This window comes from Protopterus annectens, chromosome 4.part0, assembly GCF_019279795.1.
Source record: "Protopterus annectens isolate FY-2018-M chromosome 4.part0, PAN1.0, whole genome shotgun sequence".
Lineage (NCBI taxonomy): Eukaryota > Metazoa > Chordata > Ceratodontiformes > Protopteridae > Protopterus > Protopterus annectens.
This window is the reverse complement of record NC_056733.1, coordinates 1408985123-1409009417: the sequence shown is the minus strand read 5'-3', so window position 1 is coordinate 1409009417 and position 24295 is coordinate 1408985123. Positions and strand designations below refer to the sequence as shown.

At 46.0% G+C, this 24295-nt stretch overlaps 1 protein-coding gene across 2 annotated transcripts in view; it reads left to right on the top strand.

Moving 5' to 3' along the window:
- Nucleotides 1-24295, top strand: part of UBE2B (ubiquitin conjugating enzyme E2 B) — a 649422-nt gene that overhangs the window by 455225 nt on the left and 169902 nt on the right. For both annotated transcript variants that reach the window (XM_044069240.1, XM_044069241.1), the window contains one exon: nucleotides 11778-11867. In XM_044069240.1, the coding sequence (XP_043925175.1) occupies nucleotides 11778-11867 (90 nt within the window). The remainder of the gene's footprint in view (nucleotides 1-11777; nucleotides 11868-24295) is intronic.

Here is a 24295-nt window from a genome sequence, read left to right as displayed (position 1 = left end):
TTACTAGATGCTGTATTAAATCAAGAATGTTTGTTTGGCACAAAAGCAGAAGAAGTTCTTAAAAAGATGGAGGAAAAAGCTAAATCTATGCAAACTGTTAGATTTTCTTACAGGTACAGCCATCTAGATTCAGTAGGCATTGGCCTTCGAAAAACTGCTCCTTTCCAGTCCCTCCCAGGCCTTCTCAAGTCCAAACTCAGGGGCAACAGACCACAAAGACTATAGTCTCAGGGTATGCACAGATCTAAACCATAGAGTGCTCCCACCTCAAATACAGGGAGTGGTAAGCCACCCTCATATGGAAGAAGTTCACAATGACTTCTCCTGCATCCTTCCCAGCCATGCCCAAGTGCTTGCTAGGAGGAAAACCCACCCTGCATGCAAAAAATTGGGAATACATTACCCAGGACAGTTGGGTCTTAAACATTGTATCCCAGGGATACAGAATCTGCTTCATTCACTGCCAACCCCAGGCAGATTGCAAGACCTTCCCCCCAAACCAGTGGGCAGTGGCCCAAAAGCAAGTACTTTCTCTTCTCAATATCAGGGCTATTCAACCTGTTCCAACAGAGCAAAGGGGACAGGGTTTCTACTCTAGACTTTCTGGTGCCCAGGAAAGAAAACTCTTGGTGCCCTATCCTGGATCTGTCAATTCTCAACACTTTCCTAGTGGTACCAAAGTTTCAAATGCTTACACTCCAACAGCTGCTGCCTATGCTAGCCAAGGACTCCTGGCTGGTCACCCTAGACTTAAAAGAAGCTTATCTGCACATCCCCATAAGGGAATCTTGCAGAAAATATCTACGTTTCAGGGCAGACTCTATGCACTATCAGTTCTCTGCACTTCCCTTTGGCTTATCTACTGCGCCCAAGGTATTCGCAAAGTGCCTGGCTCCAGCCATTGCATACTACAGGCAGAGAAACCTTCAAATTTACCCATACTTTGACTATTGCCTGATTCAGGTGGACAGTCAGGAACTGCTACTTCAGCACCTGACACTTGTAAAGAGAGACTTAACCTTTCTAGGGTATACCATCAACGAAAAGAAATCACATCTAGTACCCAGCCAAGAAATTGTATTCCTGGGAGCAAGCAAGCTTGTACACAACTTCCCACATGGCATTTCTCACTCCAAAGGCAGGTTTATTTGACAAATTACTTCAAACTATTGGCCACCCAAACCCAACTATCTGCAAGAAAAGCACTGCAAGCCCTAGGATTCGTGGCCTCATGCACTCTCCTAATTTCATATGCAAGATTGCATATGAGGAAACTTCAATGGTATTTAAGTCTCTGGTGTCAACATTCTCAGGACCTGGAAACAGTGATTCTGATCATTCCTTGCCTAAAGACAGAGTTCCTTTTGTGGGCAGAGGCCTGCAACCACAGCAAGGGACCCCCTTTCACTACCCCCCCCCACCGCCCAAACCCTGACAACAGACGCATCAGACTATGCATGGGGGGGGGGGGGGGGCTCTCATGGCAGGCAAATGCATTCAAGGTAAATGGAGCCTAGGACAAATGCACCTGCATATCAATCAAAAAGAAATGTTAGCTGTACAGAATGCACTGACAGCCTTCATATACCTTATCCTTTCAGGACGACTCTTGATAAAGACAGAAAACACCACAGTCATGTGGTACATAAACAAGTCGTGGGGAACACATTCCTACCCACTCTGCAGGTTAACCATGGCTCTGTGGAACACAGCCTTGAGCAACCAAGTGCACCTGCAAGCTCAGTTCCTGCCAGGCAAACAAAATTCACTGGCAGACGACTTAAGCAGAGATCTAATGGACCCGCACGAGTGAAAACTAGAACCCAATTCATTCAAGCTTCTAATCCACAGGTGGGGGACACCAGAGGTGGACCTCTTTGCTTCCCCCCAGAACCATCAGTTGAGCAAATTTTGCACCAGAAATACCCACAGCCAAGTAGGGAAAGTGGATGCCCTATCCTTTACATGGGAAAACCTCTCAATCTATGCCTTTCCCCCTCTGCCCCTCCTCTCGAAAGTACTTCTCAAGATCAAACAGGACAGGCTAAGGACAACACTTATTGCACCAGACTGGCCACACCAGCACTGGTACCCACTTTTATGCAGTCTGACAAGAGTGCCACCCTGGCACCTGCATCAGACGCCCTCTCTGCTGTCCCAGCAGGAGGGCCAGATTTTGCATCCTCAGCTGCAAACCTTGAACGTAGCAGCCTGGCTTTTTCCTGAATACATCACCAGCAACCCTCAGCAAATAGGTGCTGGATGTCCTCATTGAGGCCAGGAGGCCCAGTACTAGGAAATCCTATTCAGAAAAGTTGAAAATATACTGTTTTTGGAGCCAGTCTCAGGGAAAGGACACAGCCATGCCCACCTTACCTCAAATCCTAGATTATCTAGCAGAGCTGCTTCACAAAGGTCTATCCTTCTCATCCATTAAGATTCATGCCTCTGCCATCTCAGCTCATTACAATACGGAGCCACCCCTCTTCTCCCACCCTCTGGTCAAACAGTTCCTGAGAGGAGCTAACAATTTAAGACCCCCACGGAGAGCTCCCACTCCTGCCTGGGACCTTAACTTTGTACCAGAGAAGCTCACACTTTTCCCCCCTTTTGAGCCTGCTGCTACAGCAGAGTTAAAATTCCTGTCTAGGAAACAGCCTTACTTCTAGCCATCACTTCAGCAGGAAGAGTGTCTAAGTTACAGGCCCTTATGGCTATGGAATCCTTCATGATCTTCCATGCGGACAGGGTTTCCTTCAGGACTAACGCATCATTTATGTCCAAGGTGGTATCCAGTGTGGCTTTAAACCAATCCATCCATTTACCAACCTTTTTTCCTAATCCTCAGAATAAAGGGGAAAGGATCCTGCACTCCTTGGACGTGCACAGACAGCTTAGGTTCTACCTTGACAGGACTAAACCGTTCAGAAAATCTGACCAGCTGCTAGTTAGCTTTGCTACAGGGGCAGAGGGCAAGGCCATTTCAAAGCAAACCATCTCCAAATGGATAGCACACTGCATCAATTTCTGCTACAAGCACCATGGAAAACCTACCCCACAGGGAATCGGAACCCATTCCACTAGGGCTACCTCAACCTCTTAAGCATTTTTCAGGGGAGTCCCTACCAGGGACATCCTGTAAGCTGCAACCTGGAGTTCAGTACACACCTTCACCAAGCATTACCACTTACATGTCTTTCTAAATCCGGAGCTGGACTTGCTACAGCAGTCTTACAAGGCCCGCTAGCCAGCCCTAATACTACTTGACTGCCTCCACCCTTCCTCAGCTTTGGGAATCAACCCAAGTGAGATGACTGCAACAGTGAAACACAAAGAACATAGTAGAGTTGTGTACACTTACCATAAATGTAGATGTTCGAGTGTATTCACTGTTGCAGTCCTAGTTACCATCCCTCCAGCCCCTTGACTTCTCTGTACTTTGTACCTATCCTCCTTTTTGGCCATATCTTATGGCAATGGTATTTACTTTTTACTGGAGGTGTTCCACACTATGTAATTGCTTCCTATTTTGGGGGCTCCTGACATCTAGGGCAAGGAAAAACTGATGTAATGGCATCTGCTGCCTGTTTTATACCCCTGACGACCTGGCATCATGGAAGAGGCGACAGCATTCGACGCAGAAATCCCAAGACTCTGGTATTCGGGCCAACTGAGGGCTACCTGCAGGCAGATAACTCAAGTGTGATGACTGCCACAGTGAATACACTTGGAACATCTACATTTATGGTAGGTGTACACAACTGTACTTTCTAGCTCATTGCAGGCTACAGGTTATCCACATTTTTCCCTTTTTAGATGACTCGTATCTTTGCAGAGTCTTTTTCAAAAGTGTTAGGAATATCTCACTTGAGAGCTCTTGCACAGGCTGGGATTCTAAGAGAACATTCAAGTCATATTTGCATCCTTCACCCAGGATTGTGTTCTGTGGTGTCAGCTAGATACCTCCGTTCATAGGTAGGTACCAGACTATCGGCCCAAGGACCTAAATAAGCCTAACCAACAAAGTTCCTTGGCTTACACCAACCCAAGAAATTTAATTTTCTGTGCCCCTGTCGAGCAGAGCCACAGACGTGATCCCCGGGGTGTATTTCCCATTTCCCATCCACTCCAGATATTTCTTGAAAAGTGTTAATGAGGAACTTTGCTAGACATAGATGGGTAGCCTGTTCCAGAGTATGGGAAGTCTCTGTGACAGGAATCTATTCCTCCAGCAAGTCCTGTTTATTGTGGTGACAAGGTTTTAGGTCCCTAGAAGCGTGTAGCTCGGAGGGATTGGGATTTCTTTAGGTGTAGCATGTCCAACAGCTCTGGGTTTGACATAGCTTTATATGTTAGGCAGAGATCACCTCGGAGTAGGCGATATTCTACAGAGTAAAGCTGGAGTTTTTTGAGACGGTCAGTGTAGGGTATATGTTTGAGGCCAGTAATCCTCATTGTGAGGTACTTCTGTGGCCTTTCCAGCTTCTGCAGATGTCTTGTGAGGTACATTCCAAAAGGGGTGTTGTACTCTATAATGGGTCTAATGAGTGTCGAGTAGAGGGGGAACAATGACCTCTTTTTTTCCTGGATGAGAACCCTTTTATGATGAGGTGTGCACGTAGAAGGACTTCCTGACTACTGTGGCGATGTGACTATCAAAGGAGAGACTACTGTCCACCTGGGTTCCAAGGTCTCTTATCACGCATTCGGTGTTAAGCAGATTACTGCCTATGTGGTAGTTCATGGGTACAGAGTTTTTACCAAAGGGGATAACGGTGCACTTTTTAGCGTTGAGCTTGAGGCCATGGCTCTGACACCAGGCATCTGTCTCAGTGAGGCCCCTCTGTAAGATGTCCACATCATTTGGGGACTCTACTATAGCGCCTAGTTTGCAGTCATTTGCGAACTTCGTTAGCCAGAGCCCTTCTGTGTTAGCCTGTACTTCAGAGAAGTAGATATAAGCAGGAGAGGTCCCAGGACTGAACCCTGTGGTACTCCACTTGTCACTGGTTTGAAGTCTGATTTGAAGTCTGCAGCTTTTACAGTGTGGGTTCTGTCAGTGAGTCAGTTGGCAACCCACCTTGTGACATAGGGATTTATACCTAGTTAGTGAGTTAAGCTATAATTCCAGAATGGGGGATGGTGTCGAAAGCCTTGGCGAGGTCAAGATAGGCTGTGAACCATCTTACCCTCGCCTACGGCTTTGGTGACTGCCTCAAAGAAGTCGACCAGGTTCAGAAGGCATGATCTGCCTTTTACAAACCCAAACTGGGTGGGGTCCAGAGTTTGGAGGTTACCAATGTCTTTGTTTATGAATTCCAATGTGATATATTCCATGGCCTTGCAGACCAGGCTCGTCAGGCGAATAGGGCAATAGTTCCCAGGATCAGTGGTGGCTCTCCCTTTGTGGAGTGGGATAACTGTTGCTGTGTGCCTTTCAGTAGGCACAAAGCCTGACATGAGGCGATGATTGAACATGGTGCTTAGGTGGGGAGCCAGTTTGTTCTAAAGTTCGTGTAAAATGCAGCCTGGGATGTTGCCCGGTCCTATGGATGCTGTGTTTTTGGCTTTAGAGAGTGCTGCTTTTACCTGTGAAGTTGTGATTACAGGGACTCTACATTCTTCCTGTATAGATATGGGCCTTTTGGGGGGGGGGGGTAAAGTTAGCACTGAACCTATCTGCCAGGATGTTGACAATATCAGTTGGTTTTGCAATTTTTGTGCCATTGTGCTGCAACTCAGAGCAGATCTGGGTGTTGCCATTAAGATTCTTGACGTAGCTATAGAATGCTTTGTGGTTGTCCTTAGAATCAGTGGCAGTCTTTTTTTTCATAGCTAGCTTTGGAGGATCTTATAAGGGATCTCAGCTTCTTGCTGAGGCTGACCAGGGAGCTCCTCCACTCATGGGATTTTACTCTCTTTTGCAGCAATTTCTTCCTTCTGTTGTAGAGTTTGTTTATGGCAGGGGATCACCAGATTGTCTTCCTTTTTTTGGAGGCTAGCATATTGGTTCTGTTTGAGATAGCACGATCCATGCACTCGTGTAAGTGCTTATAGAGTGCATTTGTGTAGGCTTCAGCAGTCGTAACTGTATTGTCCATCTGCATGGGTGTCATGAAGTTCACCACTTCTGTCTTAAGAAGCATGAAGTTGGCTTTGGAGAATTTTTTTACCATGGTTTCCTTAATGGGGGTGGGGGGTGAGGGAGGGATGTGGATATCTAGGATGATTAGCTTATGGTCGGATCTGACCAATGAGGAGTTGACTTCAGGTATGGAACACTGGTCACTCATGTTGGTAATGACTAAGTCTAGGATATTGTTGCCCCTGGTGGGGGTGTGGATAAGTTGATCCAGGGCATTGGAATTTATGAATTCCAGAAGGCGCTGAGCGAAGGAGTTGGTACATGAGTAGTTTTCCCAGTTAATGGTAGGGTAGTTGAAATCGCCCAATATTAGGGTGTTTGGTTGAACCCTAATACTTTCCAGTATATCAAGAAAAGAGGAGTGGGAATCCTGCGGCATGGTGAGGGATCTGTAGCAAGCTACAGTTTGGATTGCAGTTTTGCCCAGAGTTAGTTGCACTTGGATAACCTCGGCTGCATTATGCAGAGCAACTAGCCTGGAGTTGTGGATATCCTTAATGAATATGGACACACCTCTGCCTTTGGTGTTCCGGTCCAGGTTAGATGGCCAAAAAGTGTGGTATGAGTTATAGCCTGGTAATGCAGGGGTGCTCTCTGGAGCCTTGAACCAGGTCTAAGTCACTGCACAGACATCGATCTTCTCCATTTTAAGGAGTGCCTCGAGTGAGTGCATTTTGAGATTTAGAAAAAGGCACTATAGGGGCGGCAAGAGCCTTTGCCAGTATCCGGAATCCTAGGGGTGACAGGTGCAGGCCATCTCTGGCAAAGCATCATGGTCTGTCGACCATGTCGTCCTAGGCAGACAGATACTGGATCCCCTTAGAAGGATACCAGAAGCTTAGCCAATTGTTAAAGTCAATCATTTTGTCCTTGTACTGCGGTATCATTCTTTCAAAGGGCTTTTCTTCCACAGGAAAAAAAATAGATATAGATCTAGACTTATGTTTAAGGTTTTCCACTTAGACTTGGGTCACTGTGAGGGAATACCTCAGGATTTTGGGTCTTATGACATCTAAAGATTCTCATTGTACCCCTGCTAAGACTCCACATGCGAGTGATGCAGTTGTATTTGAAGTTTCTCTGGTCTTAGCATCAATATCCTTTCTCCTTCAAATACCATTACTGGGGTTTGTCAGAAGGGAAATTACTTGGTGGAGACAGCAAATATTCTTAAATCCAGTTCTCCCCTTGTTTAAAGTGGTTAGTTGCCACAGACACCACGAACCTTGCTTGGGGAGCAATTTCAGGCGGGAGAGAAGTGCAAGGTGTTTGGAACAAGGAAGACACATGCAAGCACATAAATGTAAAAGAAATGCTTGCCTTGAACAAGATCTTCAACCATCTTAATTATTTCTTCTCTAGGACCTAATGCTTGCACTGAACAAGATTTTCAACAATCTTAATTCTTTCTTCTCTGGGACCTCTTCAAGTTTAGACAGTACCACAGTCCTGTGCTACATCAGCAAGCATGGGAAGCTTCGTTGCACCCTCTTTGCAGACTAGCCACTTTAGCTTGGAATATAGTTTCACAGCATACAATCTCGCTCAACAGGCATCCCATATTCCTTCACAGCTAAATTGTGGCAGACAAGCTGAGCAGGACAAAGGCAGGTCCTCATGAATGGAAACTAGATCAGGGGCTCTCCCAAGGTTTGATCTATCTGTGGAGAGTTCAAGTGCACTTATTTGCCTCCTCTCTGACCAATCAGCTGGCTAGATTCTGCTCCAAGTCTTCAAGAAGGCTTGGAAAAATAATGCCTTTTCCTTTCATTGGACAGGAATGTTCCATCCTTTCCCCTGATATCTAGGGTGCTTAAGGGTTCAGAAGGAATCTTCCAAGGTCATTGTGACTTCCTTCTGGTCCAGGCAGCAGTGGTTCTCCCTTTCGGAAATGGACAGGGGCAATTGCCACAAACTTCCTCACTGAATGGATCTACTTGCATAAGGTCAGGAAATCGTATCAAACACCCAAGTAACCGCATGAATGATAGTGTCATAAATCCCTTTAGGCACCTATTTACTGAGGATTTGCAGCAGGTACTAATGAAGGCAAGAAATCCTGTCTGAAAACTATGTTGGTAAAGATTTTCTAGTTGGTGCCAACAACCTAACCAGCAAGCATTCAGGGCTAGTGTTTCTCTGCTTTTACAATACTTGTGACTTTTATCTCATGGCCTTGCTTACTTGTCTATCGAGGTTCATTTATTGGCCATTTTAGCATGTCTGCCCATGGGTTCTTTTTCAACACATTCTGGGGTTAAAATGTTTTTGAAGGGGGTTTTGTATAAGAGGCCTCCAAAGAAAGCTAGTGACTCCTCCTTGGGATCTTAATTTTGTGTTAGAGACACTAACATTTGCTCCATTTTTTAATCCTCTAATCTGGCTGACTTGAGGTTCTTGACATGGAAAACTATCTTACTGATTGCTGTGGACCTCTGCAAGAACAGTATGAGTTGCAAGCTGTCAGTCAACCCTATCTCATTTTCACAGAGACGTTTCATTGAGATATAACCCTCTCTTTATGCCTAAATTGGTATTCAAGTTTTGAAATGATCCATCTCCCTGTTTACTCCCTCATTTTTAGGTTCAGGTAAGAAAAGATGCTCCATACCTTTGTCTACAGACAACTCTAGTACTGTTTTGCAGAAGTAAGTATTTTAGATTTTCAGATCAGTTCATTTCTTGTGAAAGGGACAACCTGTGTCAAAACAGAACATTTTTATAAATAGTTCTCAGGCTCTTACCTTTTGTTATGCATGCCACAACAAAACTATATGGGCAGGGTTAAGGCCCACTCTACCTGGACTTTTGTTTCATCTATGGCTTTTTGTAAAGGGTTGGATTCTAAACATTTTCTAGAAGCAGCAACTTGGTTGCCTGTACATTTACAAGGTATTACAAGCTTGTTTCCTTCTCTAGGGTTTAGATCAAGTTTCGCTAGCACCATTCTCCAGAGGCTCCTGGACCCTTCCCACCTCCCAAATGTAAGTTAGGGTAGTCTACTTTGTAGCTAAAGTTGTCAGTTCATAGGTAAGTACTAGGCTAGCTGCCCTTGCAGAGCTTTTTAAGCCTAGCCAGTTTCCCTTTTTGTGTTAGAAATAACCTGTCCATTTAGTTATATATTGACCTTGCACTTCACATGGTCAGTTACAGATTATCCCTAATGAGAATAACTGGGGTCGTGCCATAGATAATATGAAGGGGATCCATGCATAGGATAAAGTGTTTAGGAGGTGCCTCTGTCTATTAGTAGTACAGGTGGCAGTCTTGGGATAAAAGATCTATTCCTGTCTTTGGGATAAAAGATCTATTCCTGTCTTTGGGAGTTAAGTTGGTGATTGTAGACTGGAGTTAACTTCTGGTTTCTATCTTTGTCTTCTTACCTGATTACTCCTTAGTTGGTCTCTGGCTGGGGTCACACTGTACTGTATCCATAGCAGTTTGTTTGCCCCCCTCTTGTTTAGGGTAGTGCTTATTGCCTTCAATCCTTGGATAATATCCATAGTATTTCTGATTTCTTTTCAAATGGTTATTGTAGATAAGTAACTCTGTGCTTCTTAACCATACTCTTCTGTATGTGGGGTCTTCCTCTATGACCCTGCCCTCTTTCTTTCTGCAGCTTGGTAAGCACTGCAGAGAGCTGTTGCCTCCTTCCTTCGTTTCTTTTCTTGTGATCAGCCTCCTGTGTGCTAAGAGATCAGAAGTGTGTTCCAGCTGGCTTTGAACAGTTGTAGGTGCCACAGTGCTAGAGTCCTGCAGGCCGCTTATCCTGTAGGCATTGAAAGATGGAGCAAGCCTGTTTATGCACTAAGTTTTATAAAATGGTGCTCCAGCTGGTCCCATGTGCTTTCTGTAATAATCCGGATGTGATTTGATCATCTGTGAGTTTGCATTTTAAATGGTACATTTCAAAATCTCCATTAGGGAAAAAGTTGAGGAGTTACTTTTTTGGAATGGTCACTTTTTATAGTTTGTTTTCAAGATCTGCAACAGTCTTACATTTCCAGATGTTTGTTGTTGATATCTGAAAAGTCTTAGAGTGGTTTCAATCTAAAATATAAGAAATAAGTGGTTATAATAGTTTAATTGGGGGAACCTGCTTCCAACTCAGCTGTTAAATTGTCAAGTTTTATATGCAGTTAATAATATGGAGTACTTTTTAGACGTGTTTTGTGCAGGGGAGGAATTTAGGCAAGAGATAAGCTGGTGTGGTGTAAAAGTTCAGTAGTTGTAGAGCAAGCTTGGATTCTGAAGTGTTTATAAGGAGGATTTTGAGATGGCTTTGAAATGTTAAAATATAGCTAGTGTAGAAGGATGGGACCTTGCCTGTCCTTCAACCAGGCCTGGTTCAATCTTTTGGCTTGGCAGTGGAAGAGCACTGTGAATAACCAGCAGTGCCTTTTCCTTGTCAGGGGTGAGGATGCTTGTCTTTTTAATTTGTAGGTAACTTTGAAGTAGCTGCAGAACGAGCTTAAATTATAAAATTGAGTGATTTAGTAGAGGTTTTACCTTACTCTTAACTCTTTTTAATTAGGGTAGAGTGATTCAGCCATGATTCAGTTTTTGGCTGGGGCACTTGAAGAGCTGGCCAATGTAAGGTTGTGTGTCAACAGCCAGCATTGACTTGTCCATGGTAGTATGGTAGCTGCCTTGTGCTGCAGAAGTACCCTCTGGTTAAAGACTTGCAGGTATGATGAAGGCTAGTGATGGAGTGTATGTACACCAGCAGAGGATCATGGTTATAAGGAAGTGTCTGCCTACACTATAGGGCATTGCAGAGTTGGGATTTTACACTGCTTCACTGCTGATAGCAAGAAAGCTGTTTGAGCATCCAGAAGTCTTGGCTTCCCTTTCAGGAAGATGGCATGGTTTCTTGACTCCCTTTCCATAAGTCTTCTGTTTGAGGCTAGGAAAAAAAATGAGCATTTGTGGCATGCAGTATTTAACAGCTGCACAAAGTTGGGGAAAGTTGAAAGTCAAACAGGATGTGGAAAAGACTGGTTGCTAAGGCATGTATAGATAAAGGCAGTGTGCTTGTAATGTTTGGACGTATAGAGAGGCTAGGAAGGGACATTACTGGCAAACTTTATTGGGTGGTGAATCAATGCGCAAGGCCCCCCCCCCCCCAAATGTATATAGTGTGCAGCCATGGAATGCGTGAATGTTTGAAACTAGAGAAAACTAGTGGAAGTCTTTGGTACTTAGTGGTGGCAGGGCAGCAACATGAGAATATTAAATACATTTTCAGTAACTTCATAAGGCAATCTATTTTATTGGCTTTACTTTATTGGATGGGAGGACCTGTATGTTTGCAACAAGAAGAAAGTCACTTGTCTTGTTAGCATTGCTAGCCCACAAAGTTATTGACTTGGTGTAAGGTTTAAATACTAGTTAAAACAGAATACCCCTTGTAAAAGCCCATTTTCAAAGATTTAAGATCAGAGGTGGGATGGTTGCAATGTGCCCACAGTTTTGAGATGACTTAAGGGTACTAAAGTTGGGAGATGTTAGTAATGAGGAGATAGACTGAATTAAGGACTGCAATGAATTTGTTGTTGGAATGCTTCGTTTAATGTATTTAGAGCATTGTTTTGGGTAGGTAACTAACATGTTTTGCCTCTTCTGTTTTCAGGCACTTTCAAATTAGTAATAGAATTTTCAGAAGAATATCCAAATAAACCACCAACAGTTAGATTTGTATCAAAAATGTTTCATCCAAATGGTAAGTGTTATGTGTTCCTGTAAAATAATTGTTTAGTTTCTTGCTTGCTTTTATTAAAGAATTGCAGAAGCTATAATGCTGACTGGCCTGTACATACCAAAGTTCTTCTTTTCCATTATTAAAAAAATATTTGGAAAACAAAAATCAAAGAACGTTGGCAGCATTTTTTGAATTTTTTTTTTTTTTTTTTTTTTTTTTTTTTTTTTAAATCAGTTTGTCATGTGTAGCTAATGTTCTACAAAATTTAGCTACAAGTATATGACTGAAAATCCCCACCTTTGCAGATTTCCCCCTGGGCTTTTTTGAAAGAGAATTTTTGGGCCTCTGCTCATACTAGAGTTTGTTTATAAGTTTGTATAGAAAGACTGGTGTCACCAGCTTTTGTAAACAAAAGCATGCAGAGCTGTTAAGAATTTCTATGGAGACTGAATTTTATTCAGGGGAGAGTTTCATGCAAAATCTGATAAAAGTGACTTTGCCAGTGAAATCGATCTTTCTACCACGCAGTTGCTGTTAACATTTTGAAGTAGACTACAGCATGTAAATTGAACTTAAGGACTGGTTACTGAAGGTAGCTCTCTAAGTTTTGCATCATAAAATCTCCAAGAACTTGTGGTCCTTCCTCAGCTCTCAGTGCCCTATGCTTCCCTCTCTTCTGGAGACCTTATTTACCACTTCAAGCAAGTAGACATTGATCCTTCACTTAGGCACTCAATGTACAGTAAGTTTAGATGTTATGTTGTCCTATCTCACCATAATTCTTTCAGGTTGGGTTCGGAGCCGATCTTTGCTCCCACTCTGCTGAATACTAAAGCTCAAGAGCTTCCACTGGCTCGAGGCTAACCCCTATCCCATGATGCTCTGGGCCGCATCCCCAGATCTCGTTTGCCGCTCAAGTGATTGAGAAGTGTTCCTGCAGGCTCACTGGCTAAGAATAGTTTGTGTTAGTTTAATTTATCTAAAACTCTTTCCTTCTACTGCCTTTATTTGTAGAAAGTTAGTTTGTCGTGTTGTCTGCGTTGGGTAACTGTAGTTAGTAGTAAACCCCATTCCCAAACCCGGTAAGAGTTTCTGTTTAACTTAGAGGGCTCTCGTGGCCCGTTTAAGTTAAAGGGCCGCTTCCCCCATGTTTCCTTGTCCTGTCTGTGTAGTAGAATCAGTTTAAGTTAGAGGATTCTCATTTTCCTTTCCTTCTTTCTGCTGTAGATGTAGTTTTGCTGTTGCTTAGTTAAACGTTTTTCTATAGTGTTAGCCTTGTTTTTCTTACCGCCTAATGTCCAAAGACAAGGATAGCAAAAGGGAACCCAAGGAGCATAAGCAGTCAGGGTTCAAAAAGTGTAATAAATGCACACAAAAGAGGTCTCTTACAGATGGGCACACGATTTGCGTTTATTGCCTCGTTCCCATCCATTTACAGGACCCCTGCACCATATGTCACGGGTTCAGTAGCAGAGTGCTGCATGAGCGTAGAAATAAATTAATGGCAAGGGGTTTGTTGAAAGGACCTTTGCAGGAAGCTTTAGACAGCTCTCAGAGCTCCAAATCATCGTCCCCTTCTTCAACTCGGTCAGTCAACCAAACGACCGGCTACAACAGCTCCAGTTTTGGAGCCTCCAAAAATTATTGTGTTGTCTGAACCCCGAGGGCTCTCTATTCCAATAGGCCTGGAACTTCTTCAGCGCCAAAAGTGTCCATGGAGCTGACAGAAGTACCATGGAGTCAGTCTCCTTTATGAGAGTAGATATCTCCAACACTGAGATCTCTATCCTGGAGAGAGGTAGATCTCTTTCCTTGTCCATCCGTTCTTCCAGGAGTTTATCTGATGAAGATGTGGAGCAGGTGGTGAAGAGATTGCTTCAAATGTCAGCCCTGGCAAAAATTTTGTCATCTCTGGACCCAAAGGAATCGGAGCCATCCCATGCGAAGCTTGCTTCGATTCCTCCTCTCATCACTCTGGAGTCTTCAGAGCCAGAGAGTTTGGATCTGGTAGCAGTGGAACAGTCAGCGCCGAGACCACCTTTGGAATCTTCGGTTCCGACTTTGGCTCTGATGTTCTTGGCTCCTTCTAATGTCGGGTAGTCTAGGAGCTAATGCTCGCCAATCAAGTCCGGGGAGGGGAGCCAGCGTGGACAGTTGTCTGACCTGACTCTGCCCCTCGGTGCCTCGGCTAGGTTGAGCTCTGCTCCTACTTCATTTTCCTAGCCACCTGCTCCACCTCAGAGTCTGTCTTCTGTCTCTTCGGAATGGAGGGTCTCCTCGGAGTGGGGTGATGGGGCTTTTGAACTAATGGAGAGAGTGCTGTCTCCTCAGATAGCTCCACTCTCGGAGCCAACTTCTCGCCCCTCCCAGGTGCCAGTGTCTATCTCGTCACCACTGCCCCTTCCCAAGCGCAGAGACCCAGAACCTCAGGAAGCCCCTTGCAGTTGGCATTGTGTCTTCTGAAACTTTTCCGGAGTACCCCTCTGAGGAAGTCCCTCAGAAGAGACTGTGCAAGAGGAAGCCCATAGACTCCCCTGAGTCTGTCACTTCTGATACCGATTTGGATGAGTCTGACTTCCTTGAGATCCTGAAACAGAGGGGTGGCTGGAAGCCCACCAACCCTTCCGAGGACGAATAGGTATACCTAGAGGCTTTTGGGTCTCGCCATTACACCTCCTGGGTGACTCACCCATATTACCAGCTGTTGGGCGTTATATGTCGTAAGGCTTGGACATCGCCTGATACAATGGAGCCTGTTCCGAGGAGGCCTAACAAATTTACCACTGCTCCCTCGGAGAAGAAATTTTTGACTAAGGGTGTCGCTATTGATGCGATGGTGGCAGTGGCTACCAAAAAGGAGCCATCAGAGATCTCCTAATCTGTTCATCCTCCTAACAAAGAATCCAGGACAGATATGGAAAGCCTGCTTTTTCTTCAGTGGCTTTCACCCTTCAGTCACTGAATTACCTTACCCATTTTAGAAGACTTCAAAAGGGAATCTCCTCAAAGAACATGGAGATGCACTTCAGGGTACCATAGCTTCGGCGTCTGCGGGCAAAAATCCTCTCAGCTCTCTACCCTCAATTCCATCATAAACTCCTCCATGAGACTGATTTCATATGCGGCTGGAGTGAGCAGAGCAGCTACAACAGGAATTTCCCTGAGGAGGTGTTCAGGATGAGCCTTTACAATTTTGCCGAACCCTTCAAGTCTTCCTTCACCAATGCCCCGTTTGATGGTTCTTCCCTTTTTGGACCAAAGGTGAAAGATACTTTGACCAGGTGCGAGCAAGACGGAAAAACCTTGTCTGCCATTGGAGTCTATTTTTTGCCCTGTCTAGACCTTATCCCAATGGTCAAAAGGGCGGAAAAATGTGGTTCTGCAAGTCGCAAAACAGGTTTTTTTTTACGCACGTGGTGACTCTTCCCCCAGGGGCAGAAGGGGAAGTTGTAAAGAAAGACGCTGATCTCGTGGCAGAGGGGATCCACAGAATCAGGGCAATGGAGAGATGGTCTCTGACAGGTCCTTCCAGCGCTCCTAAAGGGAGGTCCACCTGCTCTTCTGTGGAGGCAGTTGGGGGTCTATTGTCACTGTACCCAAGCACCTGGCAGGAAATTTCCCAAGACAAATGGGTGCAAACAATTATATCCAGAGGCTATTACATACCATTTTTCATTCCCCCCCAGTAATCCATTCCTTACCAGACGTCCCACCCAGTCAAAAGTACTATGCAACACAAGAGATTCTCTCATTGCTAGGAAAAAGTCATCCAAAAAGTCCCCGCAGACCAAATTGGGTCTGGAACTTGCTCAAGATTCTTTTTAGTTCCAAAAAAGACGGGGGACTGGAGATCCATTCTAGATCTCAGCAAGCTAAACAAAGCAGTGAAGAAATCAAAGATGTTATGTGATCCTATCTCGCCTACATTCAGTACTGATGGGCTCGGAGCCGATCCCTCGGCTCCGACTCGGCACGCTATGCTATAGAGCGAGGCCTCCCATTGGCTGAGCTATTTCTTATCCCAGGATGCACCACTACTAATCCCCCAGATCTCGTTTGCCGCTTACAAGCTAGGATGTGGTCTCAAACTTGGCTGGGCTAAGTACTGTTTTATTCAAAGTTTCCTGTCAGGAATTTTGCTATTTTTACCCCAAAAGCTGTTTTAACAGCTATTGTTGTTGTACGAGTGTGTTTGAAAAATTTTGTTGAGAAAATTGTGTTTTTGGTTAAGGGAAGGTTTCCCATTTAAGTTAGAGGGGCCTTCCCCTATTCTTATCTAGCGTATTTGTTTTTTCCAGGAGGTCAAGTACCTGCTTAAGTTAGAGGGTCTTGACCCTCCTTTTCAGTGATTGTTGTACTGATTTTGTATATTGTTCTGACTTTGTGTTTTGCCTAAAAAAAAAAAAACTTAGTTTCAGTTTTCTTTGTGGTAAAATCTTTCACAAACAGCTACTTTGACTTGTTTTCTTAGTGTTAGTCAACATGTCTAAGGAACATAGACCCTCTGGGTTTAAAAAGTGCGCGAGGTATGGTTACAAAATGTCGATAACTGACTGCCACTCCTCGTGCGTATATTGTTTAGGCACCAAGCACCTACAGGAGTCCTGTAGCGTGTGTCACGCCTTTTCTTCGAGAGTCCTCCAAGAGAGGAAGAATATTAAAAGGGCTGATTAAACCCTCCTTCGAGGAGGCCTTATCTTCCTCTTCCTCTCCTACCAAAAAGAAAAAAGCGTCGGCTCCGACCAGTCTGTCGGAACCGACTGCAAAAAAACCTAGGCAGGCTTCTCCATCGGCTCCACGGACTTCGGAGCCGAGGGCGGAACGGTCTGCCTCGATGCCTCCAGTCTCGACCCCTCTGGTTTCGGAGCCGAGGACTGGGGCATTGAGAGGCGGGTCACCTTCATCGGCTCCACTGATTTTGGAGCCGATGAGGGTTGCCGACTCAGACTCTTCCCCTTCGGCGCCGAAGTCTTCATCGGCACCGAGGGAAATTGTTTTGAGATCTCCCTCGGAACCGATAGTAATCGAATCCATTCGGAGCCGGTCCCCTAGTCCTATGGAACAGATGGAGAAGTCGGTTCGGACCCGATCGGTGTCATCTAGATCCTCCAAGATGTCTGATTCGGACATTGACAGGGTGCTCCTAAGACTTTTCCAGTCTCCGGTGTTTCAAAAGTTAGTTTCGGCTCCAGCCCATTCGGCTTCGGAGTCGATGGTCCACCCTGTTATTATGGTTCCTCCTCCAACAGCCTCAGCACCGTTGGAGCCGGTGCTGGTGGAGCCGATGGAGGTTTTCGGGTCGGGCCCGACCCTTACTCCAACTCCGGCTCTCGAGTCGGAGTTCGGTACACGGACTTCCTCTGTCGGCCCCGGGGGGGACGCTTCGGGACTGATGTTTTCGGTCCCAAGCCTTCCTCTCGGTGCATCGGCTGCGGGGGTACCGTCTACCATTGTGGCCACGGAGGTGGGACCTTCCCAGGATTCTGGTGGTCCCGCCTTCAGGGCCATGAGGAGTGCATTAGCCAAATCTTCTTTGGCTACCTCCATGGTCTCCCCAGCTCCTTCCCTGCATACTGAGACTGGGTCTTTGGCAGTCCCCCTGTCCTTAGACAGCGGAGCCCCGGGGCCTGAGGTTACCCCCACTGGGGGTTCCCCCCCTCCTGGAGGTCCCTCTGAAGCTTCTTCGGAGGAACCCCCCCAGGAAAAGATCGTGCAAGAGGAAGCACGTTGACTCCCCCGATGAGTCTCTCACATCAGACACTGATCTTGATGATGCAGAGGGGTCCCCTAAGTCGTCCTCAGATGATGTCTCCTTTGCAGACATCCTGGAAGCCCTTAAACAACGAGGCGGCTGGCAGTCCAAACCCCCTTCTGCTGATGAGTCGGTGTTCCTTAAGGCCTTCGGGGCTCAGCCCTCCACCTCCTGGGTGTCTACGCCCTTTGACGAGCTCCTAGATTTATCTGTCGAAGGGCGTGGGAACACCCAGACTCTGTGGAACCGGTGCCTGCTCGTCCAAATAAGTTCCTGTCAGCACCCCCGGAAAAGGAGTTTTTGACGAAAGGTGTGGCTGTAGATGCCTTGGTGGTGGCATCTGCTACCCAGCAAGATGTAGCAGAGGCTTCGACGTCCGTCCATCCTCCTAATAAGGAGTCTAGGAGCATGGATCGGTACGGTAAGCGCACCCTAAGTTCAGCGGCCTTTACTTTAAGGTCCCTGAACTATCTCACGCACTTTACCAGATTTCAGAGGGATCTGATTAAAGAACTTTCAGATACCCTCTTGGGTAACCTGCCTGAGCAGCTGGCCCAGACGGTAGGCTCTCAGCTGGCTACGCTGTCGTCCATATCAAACTCGTCCATGAAGCTCATTTCTTATGCGGCCGAAGGGGCGAGTAGAGCGGTGGGTACAGGCATTGCTCTACGGAGGCAAGCCTGGCTCCGCCTGTGTCATTTTGTGGAGGCTTTTAAGTCTTCCTTTGCCGACGCCCCCTTTGATGGGTCCTCTTTGTTTGGACCCAAGGTAAAGGACACACTGACCCGCTGCGAGCAAGAAGGTAAGACTTTTACTGCCGTAGGGGCACGATTTTCCACTCCCTTTGGCCTTACCCCAAGGCTAAAAGAGGAGGGAAAATGTGGTTCCGTAGATCTCAGAAGTCTTACCCCTCACAGCAGGACGATCCCCCTTCTAGAGGCAGGGGAGGGAGAAATTCTTCTGGAAGACACTGTCCCAGAGGCGGCAGAGGCCCCCGCAACACTGGAGACCGCGTGTCCTTTCGTGGATCTTCAGCCTTTCACAGTCCCTGAGGGATTTCCCGACTGTGCAGCTCCGGAGCCAGTCGGGGGTCGTTTTTCGAGGCACCTAAAAGCCTGGGAAGGTATCACTCAGGACTGATGGGTGCTTCGAAATTATCGCCGGAGGTTACGCCATCCCTTTTTCTCACTCCCCACCTCAGTCCAAAAAAATCCCGGACCCGCCACCCAGTCAACGGGAAATTGCAGCCTCAGAAGTTTCAAAGCTGCTGCAAAAAGGAGTCATCCAACCGGTCCCCGCAGACCAGATCGGATTAGGGACTTACTCAAGATTCTTTTTGGTGCCAAAAAAGACCGGGGACTTGAGGCCTATTCTAAACCATTCAGTCAAAAAGTCCAAGTTCCGAATGGTCACTCTACAATCCATTCTCTCACTGCTGGAGAAAGGTGTTTGGATGTGCTCCATAGATCTCAAGGACGCTTATTACCATATCATGGTACATCAGGCGTCCAGGAGACATCTGTGCTTCAGCCTAGGAGGCAGTCATATTCAGTTCCGCGCGCTGCCCTTTGGTCTCACCACAGCCCCCAGGGTGTTCACCAAATGTTTGGCGGTCGTGACTGCTCACCTGAGAAGTCTAGGATTCCAGGTGTTTCCGTATCTAGACGACTGGCTCCTAACTGCCACCTCCAAGCATCTACTATTGCGGAGCCTACAAGCCACGATATCACTGGGCACTTCCCTTGGAATCACCTTCAATTGGCCAAAGTCTGTGTTGCTGCCGTCTCAACGCATAAGATTCATCGGAGTAGAGATAGACTCAAACCGAATGCGGGTCTATCTACCTACAGATAGGATACAAACCATACAGGCTCAAGTTCGAGCCTTACTTCCCAGATCCAAAGCCCCAGCCAGAATGGTCCTGCAGCTATTGGGATCTATGTCCGCCACGGTTCTTCTAGTTCCCCTAGCAAGGTTACACATGAGAATTCTCCAGTGGCTTCTTTCAACTCAGTGGTCCTTTCAGGATCTCCCTCTCAGTCACCTCATATGGATCACGGAAACCTGCAAACGGGACCTTCGCTGGTGGCTGGTGCCCTCCAATCTGGATCTGGGACGACCCTTTGTTCCACCTCCTCCTGTGGCCACTTTGACTACGGATGCCTCCCAGATGGGGTGGGGGGGGCATTCCCTGGGCAGGTCAGTCCATGGCAAATGGCATTCGGAAGAGACCCTACTTCATATCAACATCTTAGAAATGAGGGCGGTGCTTCTGTCCCTACAAGCCCTTCACAATTACCTCCCTCAGGGCGTAATTGCCGTTCACTCCGACAACGTCAGTTGTCTGGTACCTGAACAAGCAGGGAAGGACCAGATCCTACCCCCTTTGCAGAGAGGCCATGAGAGTTTGGGAATGGGCAGTGTCGACCAAACGTTTTCTAGTGGCGACTCATATCCCGGCCAAGTCCAATGTGATAGCCGACAGACTGAGCAGAACTATCCTCTCTCCACACGAGTGGTCTCTGAACATTACGGTTGCAAATCAGATTTTCAGCAAATGGGGAATTCCTTGTTGCGATCTCTTCGCAACTCTGCTGAATGCGAAGTGCAAAAATTTCTTCTCCCTCACCCCGGCTCCGGGGGAGAGCCCTATGGTCGCACTAGCCCATCCGTGGTCCACCGGCTTGCTATATGCTTTTCCCCCAGTTCCTCTCCTTCCCAGAGTGATCCAAAAGGCGTCTCACTTGGGGAGCAAGATGATCTTAGTTGCTCCTTACTGGCCTCGTCAGGTATGGTTCCCCTATCTTCGGATATATGCACTGGAAGGTCCATGGTTCCTGGATCAGATCCCAGACCTATTGGTTCATCAGTCTGGACTACTCCACCAGTCCCTACACACCTTAAAATTGACAGCTTGGCTCCTCCTCTTCCGATTATAGTCAGGAATCGTACCTTAGATCCGGAAGTTGTACACATTTTATCTTCGGCCCACAAGTCTGCTACTAAGAAATTGTATTCTAGCAAATGGAAGAGATTTGCTATTTGGGCTCAACTCCGGGGTCTGGATCCCATCACTATTCCTGTATCGGAAGTACTGAAATTTCTAACTTCCCTTTTCAATCAAGGCTCTTCAGTCTCTACCATCAAGGTTCAATTGGCAGCTATTTCCAATTTTCACGAATCTATAAACCCACCTTTAATGAGCAACAGATTGTGTAAGACCTTCTTGAAAGGTGCTGCGCTTTTACGACCTCCGATTTCTCATCCTGCTCCTCCATGGGATCTCGATGTAGTGTTACGTGCCTTAACTTCCTCCCCCTTCGAACCGGCAGCGACATGTGAGTTAAAATTTCTATCGTGGAAAACTGCCTTTCTGGTGGCGATTACTTCTGCCAGAAGGGTTTCAGAGCTTCAAGCTTTGTCTGTAAAACCTCCGTACTTGTTTTTTCACAAAGATAGAGTATCTCTCAGGCCAAATCCATCCTTTGTCCCTAAGGTTTGTTCCAGTTTTTGCCTACAACAGTCATTAGAACTTCCAGTCTTCTTTCCGAAGTATTCAAACAAAGCGGAATACATATTCCACACATTAGATGTCCGCAGACAATTACACTTATATTTAGATAGGACCAAACAAACAAGGAAAACAGATCAATTGTTTGTATCCTTTTCGGATAATAAATTGGGCAAAGCCGTCACAAAGGTCACTATTGCCAAATGGAACAGGGACTGTATTACTCAAGCTTATTCCTCTTCTAATAAAGAGCTTACGACCTCTGTCAAAGCTCATTCTACAAGAGCTATGGCTACTTCAATAGCATTCCATTCTAAGCTTGCCATTAGTGACATTTGTGCTGCTACGTGGTCCTCCCGCACACTTTCATTTCGCTACAAATTGGATGTGGCATCTAGAGGACGAGCTTCATTTGGTTCCACAGTGCTCAGGAGTGTTTTCCAGTGAGCCACCCAGGATTTAGGTGCTAGGGACGCTGTCCCATCAGTACTGAATGTAGGCGAGATAGGATCACATAACATCTTTTAGTTATGTACTTACCATAACTTTAGATGTTTGGGATCCATCTCGCCTACATTCCCAATAACCCACCCTCCTTCCCCCTTCCTTGGAGATCAGAGGATATCAGAAGGTCCGAATTCTGTTGTTTCATCTTGAAACATCTGGCAATGTTATATAAACAAGTTGTGTATGTGTGCATGAATGCGGACAAACAAGATCTGGGGGATTAGTGGTGGTGCATCCTGGGATAAGAAATAGCTCAGCCAATGAGAGGCCTCGCTCTATAGCATAGCGTGCCGAGTCGGAGCCGAGGGATCGGCTCCGAGCCCATCAGTACTGAATGTAGGCGACATGGATCCCAAACATCTAAAGTTATGGTAAGTACATAACTAAAAGTTCTGGATGGTCACTCTGCAGTCAATGTTCCTGTTTATCGGGAAAGACTATTGGATGTGCTCATTCGAGCTCCAGGATGCGTACTACCATATAAAGATGGACAGGCGATCCAGGAGACATTTATGCTTTTGGCTGGGAGCCAGTCATTACCAATTTCAAGCCCTGCCCTTTAGTCTCACTACAGCCCGCAGAGTGTTCACCAAATGCATGGCAGTGATCACAGCTCACTGGAGACAGCAGGGATTCTGGGTGTTTCCATATATAGACGACTGGCTCCTCTCCACCACCACCAAGCGTCTACTACTACGGGCAAGAGATGAAACAATGTCACCTTGTGCCAGACTAGGTATCACAGTAAATTTAAAAAAATCTGCCTTGTCGCCGTCTCAGCATATTACCATCTTAGTCCCAGAATTGGATTCAAGAAACATGACTGCCAAGCTTACCCAAACAGAATACAATCCCTTCATCAGCAAGTCAGAATTTTGATATCAAAGAAGAAAGTTCAGGCCAGATATGTGCTGCATGTTCTGGGTACAATGGCAGCAGCAATTCTTCTAGTTCCCCTAGCATGGCTACACATGAGGGTCCTGCAGTGGTTACTGTTTGCTCAGTGGTCAATGCAAGATCTTCCTCTTTCACATCAGATTATCATCCCAGAATCTCCTTTGGTGGCTGCAGACAGACCAGTTGTATCAGGGCCTCCCTTCTTGTTTTTCCCCAACCGAATGCAGTACTGACCATGGACGCTTGTCACATCAGGTGGGGCGGCATTATCTGGGGGTGACGGTCCACGGCCTATGGCAAGAACATGAAAGCCACTTGCACGTCAACGTCTTGGAGATGAGTGACGCTCTGTGTTGCAGGCATTTCACGACTCTCTACCCATGAGGACGGTTGCAGTTCAGACGGACAATATGTCAGTAGTGTGATATATAAACAAGAAGGGAGGAACCAAATCTTACCCACTATGTCAGGAGGCACAATGAATTTGGCAATGGATGATCACTTTTCAACGTTTTCTGATAGCAACGCACATCCTGGGGAAATCCAACTTGATAGCGGACAAACTCAGCAGAGGTATTCTGTTGCCTCACGAGTGGTCCCTGAAGACAGAGATTGTGGAAAAGATCTTTCAGAAATGGGGCCAGCCTTGCTACAACCTTTTCGCCACATCCATGAATGCCAAATGCAGCAAGTACTTTGCACTCTTTCCCCCTCTGGGGAAGTCACCCAGGGATACACTGGTTCACGATAGTTCTCTATGCTTGCCCCCTTTTCCTCTAATTCCCAAAGTACTGCAGAAAGCCAGGTCATAAAAAAGCACTGTGATCCTCCTTGCTTCTTACTGGTCTCGACGTTTGTTTCCCCTTTCTTTGGACCCATCTGCTGGAGGAACCTTGGATTCTGGATCCAGTTCCAGATCCTCTTGACCAACTCTGTGGGGGAGTTCCATCCGTCTATTTGAACCCTCAAGTTGACAGCATGGCTGCTTCAATTCCACATTTAGCCAGGTGTTACTCCATTTCCCCTGCAGTGAGTCATATTCTCGCCTTGTCCCACAAATCGTCCACGAGGAGACTATATTCCAGTAGGTGGAAGAGATTTTCATTCTGGGCTGCGGGACATGTTCTTTTACAGCTCCTATTACTGCAATTCTAGAATTTCTCTCTCTCCTTTTTGATGAAGGAGCTGCAGCAGCTACCATCACAGTTCAGTTGGCAGCCATTTTTTAATTTCCGTACTGGAGAAATGGGAGTTCCTATTATGTCTCATACGTTGTGTAAAGCTTTCCTCAAAGGTACCTTTCTTATCAGAACCCTGATCAGAGAACCCCCAGTTCCTTGGGATCTGCATCTTGTTCTAACCTTGCTGATTTTACCACCCTTTGAGCCTGAATCATCTTGTGATTTGAAGTATTTGTCATGGAAATCTCTGTTTTTAGTAGCCATAACGTCTGCCAGAAGGGTATCTGAACTGCAAGCTCTTTCTGTTCGTACCCCTTGTATCATTTTTCACAAGGGTAGGGTGTCCTTGAGAACTAATCCCTCATTTCTCCCAAAAGTCTTTTCAGAGAATAATATAAACCAATCCATTGAATTGCCAGTATTTTTTCCCCAACTACAGAGACAAGACAGAATATAAACTGCATCAGCTGGATGTACATAGGCAGTTACGTTTTTACCTACATAGGATAAAGGACCTCAGGAAATCCGACCAGCTTTTTGTGTCCTTTTCTGATAAAAAGAAATGACTGTCAGTTTCTAAATTAACTTTGTCAAAGTGGCT